The 21235-nt window shown below is 41.9% G+C and overlaps 1 protein-coding gene across 1 annotated transcript in view; it reads left to right on the top strand.

Annotated features, from left to right (window-relative positions):
• Positions 1 to 21235, top strand: part of Slc15a5 (solute carrier family 15 member 5) — a 91158-nt gene that overhangs the window by 16950 nt on the left and 52973 nt on the right. Inside the window, exons 3-4 of the mRNA XM_052172743.1 lie at positions 390 to 559; positions 16890 to 17113. Of these exons, the coding sequence (XP_052028703.1) occupies positions 390 to 559; positions 16890 to 17113 (394 nt within the window). The remainder of the gene's footprint in view (positions 1 to 389; positions 560 to 16889; positions 17114 to 21235) is intronic.

The following is a 21235-nucleotide window of genomic DNA, read 5'->3' as shown; positions in this document are numbered from 1 at the left end:
GATGCCAGTCATTAGGAAAGGAGGTTTTGTTCAAACCTCTCTTTTCTTTGACTAAATGCCTAACCTGACTTTAAACAGGGTAATCCCAAAATTTCTATGTTTTTTTCCTGTACTTAGAGATATATCGTTCTTAAATGATAGGCATTTTCCAGGCTCCCGGGATCCACTCTCTCCCTGCCTCTATTCTAAGCAGAAACAAGGACAAGGAACATAACAGGGAGGCGGTGCTCCTAGGCTTGTGAAACAATGAGGAAATGCTAACTGTGGGAGACGAGTGGTCCCTGGTACTTGTTCTTAGTCCATAAGTGAAATCAGTTGCCGCGACTCAACTTGAGATGTTATGTACAATGACCTCTGGGATTTTTCTTGTCACTCTCTCTGTGCCACAGGGCCTCCTGGTCCATGAACCTGAATGCAGCTGTTGTCTTTCTGGGAATCTCAAGCATCCAGTACTTGGGGTCCGGGGCCCTTGTGGTCCTGCTTCCTACTCTGTCTGCGTTTGCCGCATTGGTAACTCTTTACATGAAGTACTGCGACCTGATCTATCGGCCAGAAAACCGTGAGTCTCTTACCTCCTTCTTAAGTTCCATACGGTGTCTTTGAACTCTCAGATCTGCATGAGCCTAGTTACTACACCCGAGACCAGCAGAGCCGGACAATGTCTGTCTACCTTTACCTCCCTCGTGCGTGGGGACTCCAACTCCAGCTCCCAGACACTCACCCACTTTCATGGCTACTCTGTCCTGCTCTGGCAATCACAAAGCACAACTGTTCTAGAATTTCACTCATGTATGTCGTGACAAACATTTACATACAGACACAATAATACACACTGTTAGTTACACACTATGTGGATACTTACGTCTAATACTTAAAAATAAACTTCTCAGTGTCATCACTGTCTATAGGTAGAAACAGGGAAAAGAGTGAGAGACACGCCTGCTCGCACTCTTAGGAGTCCCACAATAACAGCAAGCTAACAGCCGTAATGTACACACGGAGGGCCTGGTGCAGAGCCCTGCGAGCCCTGTGCGTGCAGTTTCCCGTCTCTGTGAGCCCCGACTAGCTGATTTGGTTGTTCGTCCGGTGTCCTCCATCCCGTCTGAGTCCTATAGGACTTCCTCCCAGGTTCCCTATCTCCAAATCTCTGAAGGAAGGACCTGAGGACACCTCCCTCCAGTTTACACTCTTTCCACATAATATCTGGCTGTGGGTCTCTTCACCCCGATCCCCTGCCAATCTTCTGACAGAGGAAGCCTCTCTGAGGACGAGTGGACAAGACACCTACCTATCTACGTGCACAGTAGAACATCATTAGCAATTATTTCATTTTTTCCAGGTCTTTGGGTGGTCTAGTCTCCAGTTCCTGACCATCTAGACTGTGTAGATAAACCAAACACTGATTGGCCACTCCCACAAGCTCTGTGCAACCTCTGCCCCAGCACAGCTTGCAAGCAGGACAGATTGTAGGTGGAGGGTTTTGAGACCGGGTTGGTGTCCACATTTCTCATTCCTATTTTGTTTTCTGAGCCAAGATCTCATGCAGAGGAATTCAAGCCTAGTGGCACATGCCTGTGATCCAAGTACTCAGGAGCCTAAATTCTAAATTTATTTATTTTTAAAGGTTTATAAGTTACATATTAGAGAGAGAGAGAGAGAGAGAGAGAGAGAGAGAGAGAGAGAGAGAGAGAGAGATTAGATACTGGTACTTTGTGAGTGCATTTGCCAGAAGTGGCCAGAAGAGGGCATCAATATCAGATTTCCTTGGAGCTAGCCTGTAAGGCTCCTTTGTAGGCTGGGAACTGAACTCTGGTGCTCTGCAAAAGCAGCAAGTGTTCTTAGTCACTAAACTAAGTGACTAAGCTTCTCTAAAGTGTCACTAAACTAAGTTCTGAATTCTCAGCTTCTGAACATAATTTTAAGAGATACATAAAATAGAAAACATGCATATTATTGGGATATCATGATTTTCAATCTAGGTATACATATATCACCTGTAATGTTTAAATTAGGTCTAACCCATATTATCTCATTATAGTTAAAAAACATTCAAAGTTTTTTTAAAGCTTTTTTAAAATATTTGAACATGTGGTACACACCTGTTCTTCCATCATTTAGAAGGAAGAGGCAGAAAAATCAAGGTCTCAAGGCTGGGGGTAGGTACTACAGCAAGTTTGAGGCCAGGTCACTGAGGTGCATGAGACCCTGTCACAACAAAATGAAACAAAATAAAGCACACGACACACTGCTGCTCTCCATAGTCTCCCTGCTTTGCGATAGCACCAGAACATCCAGACTCATCTGACTGTAGCTTAGTGCCTACCGGCCAGCCTTCCCCAACATCCTGATGTTAATCAGCTCTCCAAAGGAACAGAACTCATGGACTTTGTTATTTCCTTAAATCAGGAATTGTAATGTCTTGCCTTTCGCGGTCATAGTCCCACTGACTTACCTACATGTAATGTTACCTGTAAGGGAAGAAAATCAGGTCTGTACTCAGTACTCATATGAGTCCTTCATGCCGCATTCCTGTGGGCTCAGCAAAGCAGGTTTCCATACACTTTTTCCCACTCAAAACACAGAATATCTATGTCCACTAATTCCTCCCATCTCTCCTGGAAGATCACAGGAACTGACTTTCTACTTTCTATTTCATTTCTGGGCTTTAGTTTACATTAGCTTCTTCTCTTGTGGTTTTAACTTTAATATGAACCTATACGTTTATGTTTTAATTTTGTAATGTGGTTTTGGTGTCTTGTCAATAGATAGTATCTCTCCCTTTCTGACCTACTCTCTTTAAACAAAAACCTTCACATTTCACATATATAATAGCATATGACAACATTTTCTTCATTTTTAAACTTTTTAAAAATTATTTATTTATTTTTATTTTTATGTGCATTGGTATTTTAACCTGCATTTATGTCTGTGTGAGGGTGTCAGATCTTGGAGTTAGGGACAGTTGTGACACAAGTAGGGACTTGTGGGTGCTGGAAATTGAACCCATGTTCTCTGGGAAACAGTCATGCTCTTAACTAATGAGATCTCTCTCCAACCTTCATTTTCTTCATTTCTAACACTGGATAATACTCCAGTGTATAGAACATATTGTCACTGGGTATTTTAAGACAGGTTCTCACACAGCCCAGGCTGACTTAGAATTCACTGTGCAGTCAAGAATGACCTTGAACTCCTGATTCTCCGTCACCCAAACACATGGATTGCAAGCATATTTTTTTTTGCAAGAATACATTTTTTCTATCCACTCATCTGTTACTGGACAGTTAAACTGCATACACCTCTCATGTAACATAAAGGATGCTGTTTTGAATACAGTCACGCAGACACCTTCAGAGTCCCACCCCTTGGAATCATATGCCCAGAAATACGTCTGTCTCCTCCTCTTTTACTGCCTAAGAGCATGACCTGCTGCTTCCCTCAACACCTGCCTCTCCTGCACTCCCATGCCCGGTGCCCAGGGACTCCTCACACGCTCAACATGTTCTACCAGCATTTAGTGACTTCTTTTACCATTAACTGTGGCCACACTGGTGAATGTGAGCTGAGTTCTTATTTGATTTGCATCAGCATCTCCCAAATGATCAATCATCAAATCTTGTTGATGTTTATCAGCCACTTTTATGTACTGTTTGATAAATTATATTTTCAAGTCCTCTGTCCATTTTTAAAATCAGGACATTCGGTTCTAGTCATTTGAACGTGTAGAGCTCTGTTATGTCCTGAATATTGACCTTCCTTGTATTGGATGTGTAAGCTACGGTCAGTTCCTTCCATTCTACATTGCCTTTATGCCTCTTTCCTTTGACATGAAGTTTTTACATTTACCCTTCTCTCTCCCTCTCCGTCTCCCCCTCCCTCCCTTTCCCTCTCTCTCTCTCTCTCTCCCTCTCCCCTCCCCCTCTCTTATCTCTCTCTCCCTCCCTCCCTCCCTCTCCCTCTCTCTTCTTTCTCCTCCCTCCCCCTCCCTCTCTCTTCTCTCTCTCCCTCCCTCCCTCTCCCTCTCCCTCTCCTTCTCTCTTCTCTCTCTCTTCCCTCTCCCTCTCCCTTTCCCTCTCCCTCTCCCTCCCCTCTCTCTTCTCCTCTCTCTCTCTCTCTCTCTCTCTCTCTCTCTCTCTCTCTCTCTCTCTCTCTTTCTCTCATTAGCTTTGCCTTGGATGTCATATCCAAGGAACCAAGACAAATACAAGGTCTTGAAGAGTTTTATTTTAATGGTTTCTCTGAGACTTTGCTGTCTCTGGGTCTCTAATCTCTGTCAGTTTAACATTTTGCAGATAGCATGAGGTAAATGTACAAATTTGTCTTCTGTATCTGGATATTCCTTTTCACTTCTCACTTTCCTTCTGTGGAACATTTGCATCCTGTTGAAGATCCATGATTACTTGGTTTCAGGAACTTAGTTTCTGTTCTCGGTCCAGAACCATGCATTCTCTATTACCATTGCCTTGTAGTGTGCTTTGAAATCAGAGAGTACTGAGCATCCAAATTTATTTTTCTTTCTCCAGATTATTTTGACTATTCAATGGTACATGAGATCCTATACATGTGTTTTTTTGTTTCTCGTTTGTTTGTTTTTGCTGTTCTGTGTGCGCAACACACACACAAATTGTTGCTATGGTCCCTTTGGATTGAGTTAACAATATTAACAGTTTTAACAATATTAAGACTTTCAACCAGCAACCACTGGCTTTTTTCCATTTGTTAGTATCTTCTTTAACTTATTTACTTATTTTCACTTTTTGGGTGGAACAAGATCACATGTAATCCAAGATGGCCACAAAGCCAAAGACAACCTTGAAGTACTGATCCTCCTGCCTCCACTTCCCAAGTGGTACTGATGTGCATCAACACACTCATTCTCCTCCATTGCTTTTTACATTTTTTTTGTATTTTCCATTAAACTGCACTTTCACCTGCTTGGGTAAATTTATTTCTAAATATGTATCATTTTTGTGTATGTGCTACCGCCTCCTTAACTTTCCTTAAGAGTAATCATTGCTAGTATCTTAGTTCACAATCGTCTTTTGGTCAATGTGAGTGTATGTGCACATGAGTGCAGATACCAGTGAAGGTCAGGAGGGGGCATTGGATCCTCTGCAGCTGGAGTTAGAGGTGCTGCTGAGCCTCCAAACAAGGCTAAGAATGGAGCCTAGATCCTGTGGTAGAGTTAGCAAGCACTACCAACTGCCAAGTCATCTCTCCAGCTGGGTCATTAATCATTCATTTTAAAGCCAAAAAGTTGCTAAATTTACTAATTAGCTCATAGGTGTGTGTGTGTGTGTGTGTGTGTGTGTGTGTGTGTGTGTGCAATTGTGCATTAGTATCCCTCATCTGAGAATGATGTTTCTGTTTCCTGAAATTCTAGCTACCTTTCTTTCTTTTCTTTCTTTCTTTTCTTTACTTACTTACTTACTTTAAATCTAATTGCTCAAAGCTAAGACAGTCCCACAGTGTTCAGTACTAATGGCAGCATCTGACCTACTAAAAGGCCTTCACTCTCCCCTCACTGATAGCTGCAGGTTTTCACATATACTTTCGTTGTGTTGTGTTGCTTTTCCGATATTCCCAGACTGTCAAGTATTACCATTCTAGGTCACTACATTTTGTGAAAACCCTTTCTGCATCATTGCATTGACCAGACCTATCCTTCCTTCCTTTGTTCCTTCCTTCCTTTGTTCTTTCTTCCTTCCTTCCTTTGTTCCTTCCTTCCTTTGTTCCTTCCTTCCTCCTTCCTTCCTTCCTTTTTCCTTCCTTCTTTCCTTCCTTTCTTCCTTCCTCCTTCCTCCCTCCTTCCTTCCTCCTTCTTTCCTTCCTTCCTTATTCCCTTCCTTCCTCCTCTTGTTAAGATGATATAATGTTTTTAAGATGTCAAGCCATCCTTGCATTTAGATATGAATTTCATTTTTTGTGGAATATTGTGTTCTTGAGTTTACCTTATTTGTTGCTACTTTATCCATTTTGGGCGCTAGGTTAATGCTGCACCACACAGAACACTGTGACCTTTTTCTTTTAAATTCTTCTCTGGAGTTTGTAAAAGATTGTCATTGCTTTGCCATTAATTCTTCTTTAACTGCTTGGTAGCATCCTCTGTGCTTGGCTTTCTCTTTACTATGAGGTTTCTGATGTGACCTCAAACCCCTCCCTAGTTAGAAGGCTTTTCAGATTATTTATACTTTATGATTCCATCCTAATAGTTTGTGTCTTTTTAAGAACTTTAACCATCTCTTTTCAGTTGTACAGTCAACTTGGTTGCTTAGGGTACCCTCTCGCTTACCTGTGACATCACTTGTAGTGTGAATTTCCGTGTCTTCCACTTGTAGTTTTGGATCTGGCACAGTTTTCTCTCCCAGCCTTTCATGCTGCATATAAAGGTGTGTCTATTTTTTCTGGTATTAACAGAATCAAAACATAGTTTCTTTGGTTTTCATTTGTCTGATAGGGTTGGGAGGTCAGCTGATCTGTTTGTCTGTCTGTAATTGTTCTGTTCATGGGCTCTGCTCCCCTCATCTAATGCTGGGCTTTAGTCTGTTCTGATTTCTTTAGATCCCTAAATCAGGACTTACTGTTTTGCTGAATCCTATGAGTTTTGCTCTGCTCTATTTGTTGCCATGTGTCTCTGAACTTTTTCTAAGTCCTTTTGGTTTCTTTTCTAACTGGCTATTTAAGAGAAGCTTGGTGGCAGGCAGATCTCTGTGCGTTCAAAGTCTGCCTGGCAGGACTATACAGTGAAACCCTGTCAAGAGAGAGAGAAATAGAGACAAACAGACAGACAGACAGACAGACAGACAGAAACAGAGAGGCTGTCTTTTAGCTGATCCTCATCAATGCTTATTTCAATCTTTAGTATATGTACTTATCCATTATCTATGACAAAAATTCTATATGTTATCTCTAATGTATAATATATATTTTAATCTAGGCTTGCGTGTTATTTTCCATGCAAAGGTTTTTGTTTCCCTAAATATAATTGTGTTATCTTTCCTTGGATTTAATGTTTATAATCAAACCTCTCTACTGTCTGTTTCTGGTGGATTCAGAGCCTTATAAAAGAGTTCACCCGTGTTCTCTTTTAGTTTTCTATTGAGTTTTTTGTTTTTTAATTTTTTTTTTTTTGGCTTTTTACCTCTGAACCAACAGCAATTATATTAGAATAGATTTTAAGGATAAAAACATCTTCTGTCTGTATTACTATCAAGTTATTCCAATCTCATTTATCAAAAAGTCCCCGTCTTTGTCCTCGATTTGACATGCCATCTTCATTGCATCTTGAAGATTGGAAGTTTCTTTTGTCCCTTTGATCAGTCTTTCTGTTTACCTTGTTCAATCTTGTCTTCTTTCCCCATCCCTCCTGTTCAGCTACAAAGTCACCAGCAACCACAACTCCATGAGCTGTACTAGTTACCAATGTCAGTCAGCAGTGTCACACCACCCTTCACTGTCACTTACCAGTGTGACATCACTCACCGTTGTCCCCCACTGGAACCATCCTGCAATGTGACCCACCACGATCACTCACCGTGGTCACAAATGAGCATCACCCATGAGCAACATCTTCCAGTCACCCTCCAGCCACAGTCTCTCATTAGCATCACCCACGAGCGTCGTCTTCCAATGTCACTCAGCACCATCACTCAGCCATGTCACATGTCACTTTATTTTACCGCGAGCCTGTGCAGCAGGTAGGAAAGGCAGCAGTCCTGCCTTGCTGGCAAGGCTCCCATGCACCACGTCTCTGCTCCCGGTGCACCCTAAGCTCATCATCTCAAGTCCATTTGCTAACTTGTTCAATCTGTCCTTTCATGGCCCAAATGAGAGATTCCTGTATCTCATGCCACCCAAGACAGAAAAGGCTCAGGGTTTGGTATTGTTCACCAGAGGGTAGAAGCGAAGAGCTACGATGACTTTCTTATGACTAAAGCCCCACAGAAATGAAAACGGAACCCCTGTGTCTCAGAACTCCAGGTTCTGTTAACCATGACTTCATGGTTCCTGCTGTCTTCTTAGGGTTTTACTGCTGTGAACAGACACCATGACCAAGGCAATGTTTAGACATTGTAAAGGACAATGTTTAATTAAGGCTGGCTTACAGGATCAGAGGTTCAGTTCATTATCATCAAGGCAGGAGCATGGCAACATCCAGGCAGGCATGACACAGGAGGAGGTGAGAGTTCTACATCTTCATCCAAAGGAAGCCAGGAGCAGACTGTTTGCAGCAAGCTAGTAGGAGGGTTTCCAAGCAAACCTCGCAGTGACACACTTCAACAAGGAAACATCTACTCCAACTAGACCCCTCCCTGGGCCAAGCATATTCAAACCATCACACATGCCCTCCTGATAACCAATAAGCAGAGTATGTATACAAAAAGTTATCTCTGTAGATCCCAAATACCAAACAAATACCAAGAAGTGTAAAGTATAGGCTTTTGGAAACTATGTTGGCATTTACTGGAATGCCTAATTACCAAACACTATCAGGGTTTTATGGATATGATTTTATACACAAATATAGATACACATGGGAAGGGTTATCTAGGTGATATTGTTAGTTGCCTAAAATATTCTGAGCCCTGGGTTCAACCCTCACGCACAATGACAGAGACAGAGATACAGAGACACAGAGACAGAGACAGAGAACAATAACATGGGACACATTTACAATCCCAAGATGTCAAACTCTAGGCCAGCCTGTTTACATGATGATGCTCTGCCTCAAAAAAATAAAAATAGCAAACAAGCACACACGTATCCATCACTTTAGTTAAACCTTTTCAGAACAATTCAGAGTATGCCCATTTACTTCCCACTACCCTATTTGAAGAATATATTTATCTGAATAATGAAGTACTTTCCTTCAAGTCTTGCAGATTCATAAAATCAACTGAATTCTTGCCAACTTAGTAGAGCCAACAAATTTCATATTTTGTCATATGTTACGGTGATCCTTTTTGCTTATTAATAAAAAACAAATTTGTATGCTACAAGAATACAATTAGCCTAGAAGATATTCGGTGGCTTATTCATTGAAAGTCTCTCTACACGATGACTACATGAGAGTGGGTGCTTTGTTTCTTCATTTGATGTTTTTGTTTGTGGTTTCTGCTTCGCTGGATCACCCAATGATTGTGAGGTAAAGTTCTGTCTTTTCCCCAGCAAAGGATATAATCCTTATTTTGGCTTCTTCCTCTCTGATGACTAAATTGGAAATCTCTCAAAGCTGTAATTCAAAGCCATAGGTGACCTTAAAGAAGTGATTTTTTTTCCTATGCTACCTTTTATCTTAAGGTAACTTTTCAAATGTAGACCATGCATCCCATTATGTTTAGCTGTCAAGCACGCCCTTCATTTGCATTTCTTCCCACTGCTATAATTTTGAGAACTGGCAGGTGACCAAAGGAGAAAAAAATATGCCTCTACCATGGAGAGTGCAATGTAGGCGGTTTTTTTATTATTATAATTAAGTACCATAGATATTCATGATTAGATCAAGGTCAGAGGAGCAGAACATCAGAACCAAGGACTCAGAGGTACAAAGAATAGAAAAATGGCTTCCTAAAAGTTCTTTTTTTCAATAGTAATAGCTGCAATCCTTGGGTTTTGCAATAAAACATTTAAAATGGCTCATCTGTTTTATTTTAGAATGTGAATGCCTGCTGTGTGTGTCCTGAGCCTTTGAGACAGAACTCTATATCTCAGCTGAATTTTCTTCCCAGATCTGTGTGTGTGTGTGTGTGTGTGTATTTTATAAGTGTACCTTGCCCCGCCTGCCCACACACACATCTCCCCTTTCTCCTCTGGGTGCACAAAAATAATTTGAGAATGGTAATGCCAGTGGAATTTTCTTTTAAGGCTGACTCTCCATGGCATACAATTATCTGGACAGTAGATGTGAGCTTTCTCTTAAGCCTGCTGGATTCATCCATAAAGAGAGTATAGTGTGGGTGATTTCAACAGGGGGACCAACAGTGGTGGGGTCAGCTGACATGCCCCTGGCAGACACACCGTCTCACAGCTTCTTTTTCAGAGTGGCCTATTGAGACTGACCAGCCCAACACTATAGGGTTCTGTCTTGCTGTGTTTCCACATACAGCACACACCCTGTCTTATACCTAAAGCATACCTTATATCTACAGCTCACCCTGTCTTACATTTACAGCACACCCTGTCTACTACAGCACACCCTGTTTTATATCTACAGCTCACCCTGTCTTATATCTACAACATTCCCTGTCTTTTTCTTTTTTAACTATGTTTTATTATATTTAAGACAATATATATTTTATACCAATCATAAACATGATGGACATGTTATAAAATGAACATAAAAAGATAAAGTCTTTCTGTTTTTTTGTTCCTTTTGTCTTTAGTAGAGCTTGAAATCTTGGCTCTTACTGTGGTACAAACCCAAAATAAGAACAAATTTTAGACATTGGAGTTCACTGTAATATGGATGTATTTCAATGTCCCTCATATTACCAAAGGATTTTACCTCCATAGTAGCTAAGCTAAGAGTTGAGTTTTGCTGCGCCAAGGAAGGAATTGTAGGCACAATTATTTGAATACAGATTTCCTGCTATGGTCAAACCTATTTGACTTGAGTGATTGTCATCATTCTCAGCCCACGGGGAACAGGTTACAATTCATTTAAGAAATGGTGTGTGTATTAAGATGGTCCAGTCATGAAGTCATTCATCAACTGTTTCAATGAACAGAGGTTCTGCTTGGAAGGTGGCACAGATATCAGGTGAGAGTAAGATTCTGGTTCATTGGCTGTGATGATTTTAAAAAGCATTCATTTCAGAAAAAGAGTAACTTATAAGGTCATCTTCTTCAAAATTGATACAATAATTATAAATATCAAGCAAAACATTCAGTCTCACTCTTTGTTGTTCTCTTACAAACCACCTCACAAGTCAATTGTCTACATTTCTTTTGGCTGTATAAATAATTTTGAAACACATAAGCTGTTCTGAAAAACCATAGTATAGTGTAAAAATATCAAATAAACAATCTTACTTATGGAGAGGTTGAGATAACAGAAGCATGATTTCAAGACCATTATGTGGTGCACAGCAAGACACTGTCCCATACAAACAAGCAGAAAGTGTATTGGACATATCTCTCCAATTACCAAATTAGAGAGACCACTGGGAGACAGCCAACAAATTTCTAATTCCTCATATCTTTGAATTCCAATCAATTAGGATATGTTGGTAATATTAATTTTCATGTTGAGAGATATTAAGGAAAATATCTGTTATTTTTGGTGTTAGAGGTGGAATTATGTTTTATGGGTTTGTTGAAAGATTACTTTCTTGCTTTTTCTAGGGTATAATTTGTTGGTATTTTCCATCTATTATCCTTTGTAGGGCTGGATTTGTGGAACGATATTGTGTAAATTTCATTTTGTCATGGAATATCTTGGTTTCTATTGTAATTGAGAGTTTTGCTGGGTATAGTAGTCTGGGCTGGCGTTTGTATTCTCTTAGGATCTATATTAAATCTGCCCAGGATCTTCTAGTTTTCATAGTCTCTGGTGGGAAGCTTGGTGTATGATAGGCTTGCCTTTATATGTTACTTGACCTTTTTCGTTTACTGCTTTTAATATCCTTTCTTTGCTTAGTGCATTTGGTGTTTTGATTAGTATGTGATGTGAGGAATTTTTTTGGAGTCTATTTGGAGTTCTGTAGGCTTATTGAATGTTCATGGGCATCTCTTTCCTTAGGTTAGGTAAGTTTTCTTCTATAATTTTGTTGAAGATATTTACTGACCCTTTAAGTTGTGGAATCGTGGCTCTCTTCTATACCTATTATCTTTAGGCTTGGTCTTCTCATTGTGTCCTGGATTTCCTGGATGTTTTGGGTTAGGAGATTTTTGCAATTTGCTCTTTTTTGACTCTTGTGTCAATGTTTTCTATGGTATCTTCTGCACCTGAGATTCTTGTATCTATTGTATTCTGTTGTTGATTCTTGCATCTATGACTGCTGATCTCTTTCCTGGGTTTTCTAGCTCCAGGGTTGTCTAACTTTGTGATTTCTTTATTGTTTCTAGATTCAGTTTTAGATCCTAGATGGTTTTGTTCATTTCCTTCACCTGTTTGATTGTGTTTCCCTGTAATTCTTTTAAGGGATTTTTGTGTTTCCTCATTAAGGGCTTCTAGCTGTTTACCTGTGTTCTCCTGTATTTCTTTAAAGGAGTTATTTATGTCCTTCTTAAAGTCCTCAATCACCATCTTGAGAAGTGATTTTAGATCCAAATCTTGCTTTTCCAGTGTAATGTTGTACCCAGGACTTGCTATGGTGGAAGAATTGGGTTCTGATGATGCCAAGTAACCTTGGTTTCTGTTGTTTATGTTCTTGTGCTTGCCTCCTGCCATCTGATTATCTCTAGTGCTATCTGCCCTTACACTATATCTGACTGGAGACTGTCCTTCCTACGATCCTGGTTGTGTCAGAACTCCTCAGAGTCAGGCTGTTTCTGTGATCCTGTGATCCTTTGATCCTATTTGTGATCCTGAAATCCTGGGTGTGTATCCGAGTTCAGGGGAGTCAAGCTGCCTCTGGGACCCTGAGATTCTGGTGTGACCACGCTACTGGGATCTTGGGATCCTGGGTGTGTAAAGGGGCCTGGGAGTTGAGCTTCCTCTGGTTGTTGTGGGACTGGCTGCAGAGTTTGTGACCAAGGTCTGCTCAGTGCACAGGCCCAGTGGGTCCCAGTAATTCCTGGTGGGACAGATGTTGTGTCCTCCTCAGCTCTGATCCATGTCTGGAGGTCTGAGCTTGCTTTAAGTGCACACATCATCCAGCAGAGGCACTCAGGACATGTCAAACAAGACCAGCCATGCCTCAGTATACCCTGTCTCATGCCTAAGCACATTCCTGCCTTTGGTTCTCCTCTCCAGTCCTAATCATTCCCCCACTTTGATAACCTGATGACAGCAGAGCTCGGGACTCCTTTCAAGAACCACGTCTCTTCTTTATGCCTGCCTCTCTCTTCCAGCATTCCCAGGACTGTGACTGGAGTGGTAGCCATGGGCCTTTCTCCCAGCCTTAAAGCACATTGTTACTTTCCAGTGAACTTTTGGACTTAGTTATCCAGCGTCATCTTAGTTATCCATGTGTCAAATGTGATGTCAGCTCAGCTCCTAGTTCACCCAGCTACAAATGTACCTCTCCCTTTCTTCCTATCTCTGTGTGTCTCTCTCTGTCTCTGTCTCTCTGTCACTCTCTGTCACTCTCTATCTCGCTCTGTCTCTCTGTGTGTCTCTGTCTCTTTGCCTGTCTCTGTTTTTCTGTCTCTCTCTGTCTCTGTCTCTCTGTCACTCTCTGTCACTCTCTATCTCGCTCTGTCTCTCTGTGTCTCTGTCTCTTTGCCTGTCTCTGTTTTTCTGTCTCTCTCTGTCTCTGTCTCTCTGTCTCTGTCTCTCTGTCTCTCTCTGTCTCTGTCTCTGTCACTTTCTGTCTCTGTCACTTTCTGTCTCTCTCTGTCTCTATCTGTCTCTGTCTCTCTCTGCCTCTCTGTCTCTCTGTCTCTGTCTGTCTCTCTCTGTCTCTGTTCTCCTGTCACTTTCTGTCACTCTCTATCTCTCTGTCTCTCTGTTTCTGTCTCTGTCTCTGTCTCTCTCTGTCTCTCTGTCACTCTCTGTCTCTCTGTCTCTGTCTCTCTGTCTCTGTCTGTCTCTCTCTCTCTCTCCCTCCCTTCTTCCCTCTCTCTCATCTTTCTCTGTCTCTTCCTCTCTCATCTTACTATGAACCCCTGGTTGGCCTGGAACTCACTATATATACTAGAGTGGCCTTGAGCTCACAGAGATTCACCTCCATGTGCCTTGCAGTGCTGGACTTGAAGGCATGCACCACCATGTTCTTCCAGTTCTTTCTGAACTTATTTTCCGAAATACCTCACAGTCTGCCCCACAGAACAGTGCTGCTGATTTGAGGATTATTACTTCTGCTCAATAAAATGGGTACAGGAGAAAACGTGTAGAAAATTATGGAAAGTTACATTTGATGTCTGATAAAGCTAATAATAAGCTATCAGGATATACCTTTTAATGTTTTTTTAATATTTACTATTTTGGTGTATTTCACAAACATGTTGACAATCATACTTAGGCTTTTCCTCTGTTTTCTATAAGAGAGTCTCATAATCTTGCTTCTACCTTCAAAGTGCTGGGATTATGGGCATCTGTGTGATTTTTTTAACTGATTTGTTAAAGATTAATTTATTTATTAATTAATGTTGTCTATACATGTGTCGGGGTGGGATATATACACATGTGTGCAGGTGCACTCAGAAGACACAAGAGGGTGAAAGAGTCTCTGGAACTGGAGTTAGAGGCAGTTGTGAGTCACCGGAGAGTGCATGAGTGCTGTGGACCTAACTCAGGTCCTCTGGAAGAACAGGAAGTGCTCTTAACCACTGAGCCATCTGTCCTCCATGCCCGAAACTGATTCTTAACAAGGTTTAATAAGCACCAATCTAAGCTAACTTTCTTTAGAAATAACATTGTAGCAATATTTAAATTTGTTTACGAAGAGTGTAAGTGTATAGCATATATTAGAAGCAAATTCAACTTTTCTCTCTCAACAAGGTATGCCTGGCTTATAGTAAAGTCATAGTGTGTTTAATACAGATATTAATACAAGACCCTGAATTTATAAATATGGGAGAAAAGTGGGAAAATATCTTTAGGAACTAATGACTAGCCTCCTATAAATAATTGTTGTTTGATGATAAACCCAGAGTAATTTGGATCAAATTGAATCATAACTCTGCTGTCTACATAGCACTGTTTTTCTTCCAAGAGTTGATCAGTGTTTTAGTTACAGTTCCTATTCCTGTGAGAAAACACCACAGCCAAAAGCAAACTGTGGAGAAAGTGGTTTATCTCAGCTTCCAGGCCGCCATAACACTCCATTGCTGAGAGAACTCAGGGCATGAACTGGAGAAGAGACCATGGAGGAGTGATGCTTACTAGCTTGCTCCTGGTGGTTTTATTAACTTGTTTTCTCACAGCACTTGGGATCTCAAGCCCAGGGGTGATACCATCCATGGCAAACTGGGCCCTCCCATACCAATCAATCAAGAAATGTTCCACAGGCCAGTCTAGAAGGGGCACGATCTCAGTTGAGGTTCCTTCTTCCCGGATGACTCCAGCTTGTTTCAGGCTGACATAAAACCAGCCAGCACAAGCAGTCAGAATCTGAGCCAAGGAGAAACACAAACAAGAATGTAAGAGTAGGTCAAGGTTAACTCACCTAGCCCAGGCCTGCCCATGTCCAACTTCTAGACTTCATCAGCACACATCCTGTTCCTGTTTAACTTAAAGTCAAGTATCTCACAGAAATAGCTAGGATCACCTTGTGACTGAGCAGCTCGTGCTGTGATGATGAAGCCCTTTCTATATCACTCTGTCTCTAAGGAACACAAGCGAGGTCACTCCCACCTGCTTCTATCTTCTCAGCTCCACCAATCCCAGGCCTTCCTCGGTGCTCAGGGACAGTAGCAAGCAAGAGTAGAGAAGGATCTGAGCCTCTCCCCGTCAGCAATTATCCCGACGCTCCTGCACGTGACCTAAAGATACTTCACAGAGGCCACCAGAGAGCCACGAGTGTAATCATTCTTGGTCACTACCAATTTAGGCTGGATTTGATTCAGTGACTTGAGGTGAAAGGGTGCATATTCAATTACCAGGCCCCCAGCTCCTCAATTAATCAAAGGCTGACATAATCAGCCTATTACGAGTCTTACGGAAAAGATCAGACAGAATCAATATCGCCAACTTTATAACCATAGAAGGAAATGTTGATAAGTATTCCTTATTTAAATGTAACAACCAATAATTTGTCGGATGCCTATCATTCATCTCATCTAGAATTTTCTTATGGAAAATTTGCACACAATAAAATGACACTCATTCTATTTGAAGTGTCTCTGGATGACTTACTGAGAGAAACTCAAATGTTTTCACGTGTACTGTGCCAAATTAGGTGTCTATAATTCATGGAAGGATTTGTCTGGTCAAAGGGAATAGTATGAAAAAGTGGCCCAATCAAGATGGTGCAGCTGGACCACACACACACACACACACACACACACACACACAGTCTTCCTTCTCACAGGAAGGCTTTGTCTCCTAAGAGAGACAAAGAAAATGTGTAATCTCATCAAGGAAGAGGCCTCAGTGATGTTCACACAGCTATGACTGGGCAGATGCTTACATTTGAGCCAATACAACATTTCCATGATGTCCTCTATGTCAACTTGAAGGAAACTCCTGGAAAAGCAACACATACAGCCTGAAGTTTTAGTAACATTGTCAACATTTATGAAGACATTTAAAGAGCTGGACATTTAATTTTATGAAATTCAGCCGTGAAGCCAAAGAAAAGAACACAGTTGCCCTTATGTCAGTGTCAAAAAAAAAAAAAAAAAAAAAAAAAAAAAAAAAAAACCTGCTACCTGCCAAGTAAAATGAGGATTATTTATATTTTACAGAATAGCCCTGGTTCCTGAGTAAACGATGTGAAAGAGCAGTCCAGGTTCTCTTATTCATTGATGAGCAAAGTTAGAGACTTCTAAAAGACTCTGAAATTCCCTGCGCTGGGCGCCATATTTTGCCTCACGTCTCCTTTTCTAATGTGTCACCATTGATCTTACCTGTTCCATTTTTTATATCAGCTGTCAGGCACCACCCTGGGCTGGTCATCGGGAGCCATCCTGTCAGCAGCGCCTTTAAATCCAGCCCCTCGGGGTGGAAGCCTTCTAAGCTGCTTTTACTACCTGTCGTCCTTGGGAATCAGTTCTCGCTTCACTTCAAGGAGGGCTGGAAAGCCATCAGCGTGCTAACACATGCTATCTCCACTGCTTTGCAGATCACTCCCTCCTGACTGTCTCCAGGACGTTTGTTAGGGCCCTGAAAACACGCTGCCTGCGGTACTGCCATCTTGGGCGAAATGAATCAAGTTGGTTAGACCACGTCATGGAAAAACAAGGTGGATATCGCAGTGAACTCCAGGAGAAAGAGACAGAAAATGTCCTCTCTGCCCTTTTGCCTCTCTTCAGCTTCCAGCTCGTGTATAGAATGTGCCTTATGCAGGTAAGGATGCCGGCCAAGAACACACCAACAACGATGTGGCAACTGTGTATTTTCATTTTGTAGCAATCACATTTTACCAGGATAGAATATCAGACAAAAGTAACTTGAGGGGGAGGGGTCTGTTTGGGCTCTCGGTTTGAGGGGATACTGTCTGTGGCAGTGCGGAAGCAGCAGCAGCCTGAGGGACAAGGCTGGTCAGAGTCCACAGACAGGAAGTAAGGCTGGCTCTAGGAAACCCAGGTACTTCATCAAGGCTCCACCTCATAAAATTCCAGGTGGCCCAAACAGCGCCACCACCTGGAGTTGAAGTGTTCCAACAGACGAGTGTAGAGGGGACATTACACCTTCAAACCACCACCACCCAGCAGGCACCTTCAACCACCTTTCTGAGCCTTTGTGGTTCCTTCTGAACAAAGCAACCCCTGGTTTTAAGAGCTCAGCAGGGTGTCAGGAAACCCTGGACAGGACCAGCTCTGCAGGACTGTACAAGGCTGGCCAAAGGTGTGGGCAGGTGTCTCGGGGGCAGTGGTGGTGCACGCCTCTTTAACCCGGATACTTGGGAGGCAGAGTCAGGCGGATTTCTGGGCTCGAGGCCAGCCTGGTCTACAGAGTGATTTCCAGGACAGCCAGGGCTATATACAGAAACTCTGGAGAGAGAGACAGACATACACACACACACACACACACACAGAGAGAGAGAGAGAGAGAGAGAGAGAGAGAGAGAGAGAGAGAACACAGCCCTAAGGTTTAGAATCTTCATGGCAATCCCAGACCTGGAGGCAATTCCCAAGCGACAGATTTCACCTCCCCCTTCATTAAACCTTTAGAAAGCATCCCTGAGGAATCAACTTCCTCCACCTTTAGTAACTCTTCAAGTGTGAGTACTAATGAGGACTCAATTCTCTTCCCACTCACATACGAGTCTTCCGGGATTCACTCCTTACGCTGGGAGGAAATCAAAGATTAAACACTAAGCCCAGGGTGTATTTTGTAGATATATGTGATTTCAAACAAATTAATGTAACTATGGACAAAAACCAAGTTATTTATGGAGCAGGAGATGGTTATAAAGTCTTTAAACAAACTTAGGACTTTCTTGATGGCTACCCCAACCCCCAGCTTAGAACTTAGAAAGCTAGTGAGTGAGTTGTATGCCTCAATCACAGAATGATAGAGAGGGAGAAAAAGAGTTTGTCTAACCCCAGCTTTGTGTGCTGAAAAAGAGACATGCACAGAAAGTTAAATGACTTGGGGATGAGAGGCTCAGGTGACCTGTCAGCTAACAGCCATGAGCAAGAAAACTAAAGAGGCCTGTGAGTCTCAAAATAGCCCAAGCCTGCTCCTGCAACCCCAGATGAAAAGGTAAGAAAAGTCCCCATAGGCTCAGGTGTTCCTACATCTGGGCCCGGGGGGAGGGGGGGGCAGTGGAGGAAGGTTTTGAGAGTTCATAGCCTCACTCCATTCTGTTATTTCTCCATGTTTCCTGTGTGTGGTCAAAATAGTGGTCAGCCAGCTCCTGTTCCTGTCACCATGCCAGGATTCTTAACCTTCACCCATTTTTACAGACGGTGCCTCTGGGGTCCTAAGTTAAAATAAACCTTCTCTTTCTAAAATAACGCTTTTTCCTGGTGTTTTATCACCGCAAAAGAAAAGTAAAAAAGAAAAAAAGAGACCCAGAAAACTGCTGCCTCCAAATCAGACTGCCCATGACCTGTGTTTAAAATATATATTATTATTGCATTCGCACAAGTGTGCCGTGTGGGAAGGAGACATTGTGACTCGGTACTCTTACAGAAGTCAGAGGACAAGAGAAGTCGGTTTTCTTCTTCCACCTTTATGTGGGATCTGGGGATTGAACCCAGGTCACTGGATTTGTGTGGCAAGCACCCTCTGTCCTCAGAGACATCTCTTGGTTCTACTTTTCATTTTTGTGTATAGAGCCAGTTATGATGTTTTAATATTTTGAATCAATGGGGGGGGGGGGAAACAAGAGTAGTTTGTGGTGCTTAAAGATTATATGAAAGTTCAAATTTAATGTCCACAAAGTTTTATCAGAATACTGCTATGCCTGTTGGTTTGTTATGTCTGCGGCTGCTCATACTTAAAGGTGGAAGAACTGAAAAGCTATCAGAGAACCCCTGTGTGGACATCTTCATCACCTGGTCCCTTACAGAACTTTCCTAACTCCTGGTGTAACAATGCGTGGGAGATGTAGATCTATGCAGATTGAGGGGCCTCCTGATTGTACACCTAGGAGCAGGCACCAAATCAAAGCCGCAGAGCCTGCTGCATTGACATGGGCATTGCGTGGAAGGCCCTAGGCCTGAGAAAATAATGATGACCAAAGGACCAAGTTACTAATCAGTCCATAGCTGAGAGAACAGATTATAAACTCCTTGTGTTTCTGGAGAAGTGATTTCTCTCCACTCAGTGTGAACGTTTTTGTGAATATTATATATTAATTATATATGTAGTCAGACCTCACATTATCTGTTCTTGTTCCTTCCCATCTGCTTCTGACCCCTTCCCTCTTCCCATCTAGTGCTCATCTCTCTTACTCTCTCTCTCTCTCTCTCTCTCTCTCTCTCTCTCTCTCCACACACACACACACACACACACACACACACACACTACATATACACACTCTCACACACCCATACGTACACTCATACATACCACATACACATATACACACACTCTCACACACCCATACACACATGCACCCACATGTGACACACACACATATACACACACTCTCACACACCCATATACACACTCACACATAAACATAGACATACACCACACACACACACATACACATACCAGACATACACATACATGCACACATACATATATCAGACATACACATACATGCACACGTACATATATCAGACATACACATACACGCACACATACACACAGACCACACACAGACATACACAGACACACACACACCCACACACACACACACACACACCAGTTAGCTATCTTTTCCATGGGTGAGGTGTTATTTTCAGGAACATGGACAGACTGTACAAGTAAAGAAAACGTTGACAAGCTAAATTTTAATGGGAAAAAAAACCCTCAAGTATTTATTGAATATTTATTGTTCATCATTGCTTCTTAAAGATGACTTCCAAATAGCTACATTTATTTGATGTGGGGAGATGGATCCTGCCATGACCTATGTTTGGAGGTCAAAGACTCCACACAGGAGTGACTTGTCACTTTTCAATGTCATGTGGGCTTCAGCTGAGCCAGCTCACCAACTTAGCTTCTGAATATCTACTTTAATCCTTACAGAAAGTGCACAGCCACTGTGATTGGCCACAGATCAGAGGCTTAGAACATGAGAGTAATGCACATGTATATAACCACGGTGCATTAGGGAGGCTGAAGCAGGAGGATTACTGTGAGTTCAATGCCACCCTGGGCTACAGAGTGAGCTCAAGGCTAGCCTGGATACTTGGCCTTACTTTGAGACCTTGCCTTTAAAATAAATAAGTGTCTAATGTCCCAGTGAATAGAAGATTAAGTAAATGTGAACTGATTAGCATATATCGCCTGGTTGCCCACATTCAAGGCTGATATCGAAACCCTTCACCATTATCCATGATCCTGCCTTACACTTGACGAAATATCCTTGATACAGACTCTGCAGGTATCAAAATTATAGAGAATGGTGTTTTGCTGGAAATAAAAAGAAAATGTTAGAGTATACTTCTCCAGATTGACCAAGGAAATCTCCACCAGGACAGGTTGAGGCTAGATTTTTGCTGCCAGATGAAATAATCATTAATACAAAAGGAAATCAAAATGCCAGGAATAAAACATCCCAGAATTCCACATTTTAGATTTAGTAGCAATAATTGACCTTCAGGTCCACACCATATATTTAAAATATGTTGATATTAAGGCCGACAAGGTTGCCATTTGACATTAGGGCCTCTCAAAGGTGAAAATGAATCTCTATTGACAGCAATTACTGCTGAATACTCAGAGGCCTGTGTGAAATAAAAGGATTTAAAGTTTTAAAGGTGGGGAGGATTTCAGAACTTGAGGCAGAAGCAGGAACGACTTCAAGCTTTCAAGAAGCTGCAGCCTTTCCCAGGATCAGGCGAT

This window comes from Apodemus sylvaticus, chromosome 2 (genome assembly GCF_947179515.1).
Source record: "Apodemus sylvaticus chromosome 2, mApoSyl1.1, whole genome shotgun sequence".
Lineage (NCBI taxonomy): Eukaryota > Metazoa > Chordata > Mammalia > Rodentia > Muridae > Apodemus > Apodemus sylvaticus.
This window is presented reverse-complemented; position numbering and strand designations above follow the sequence as displayed.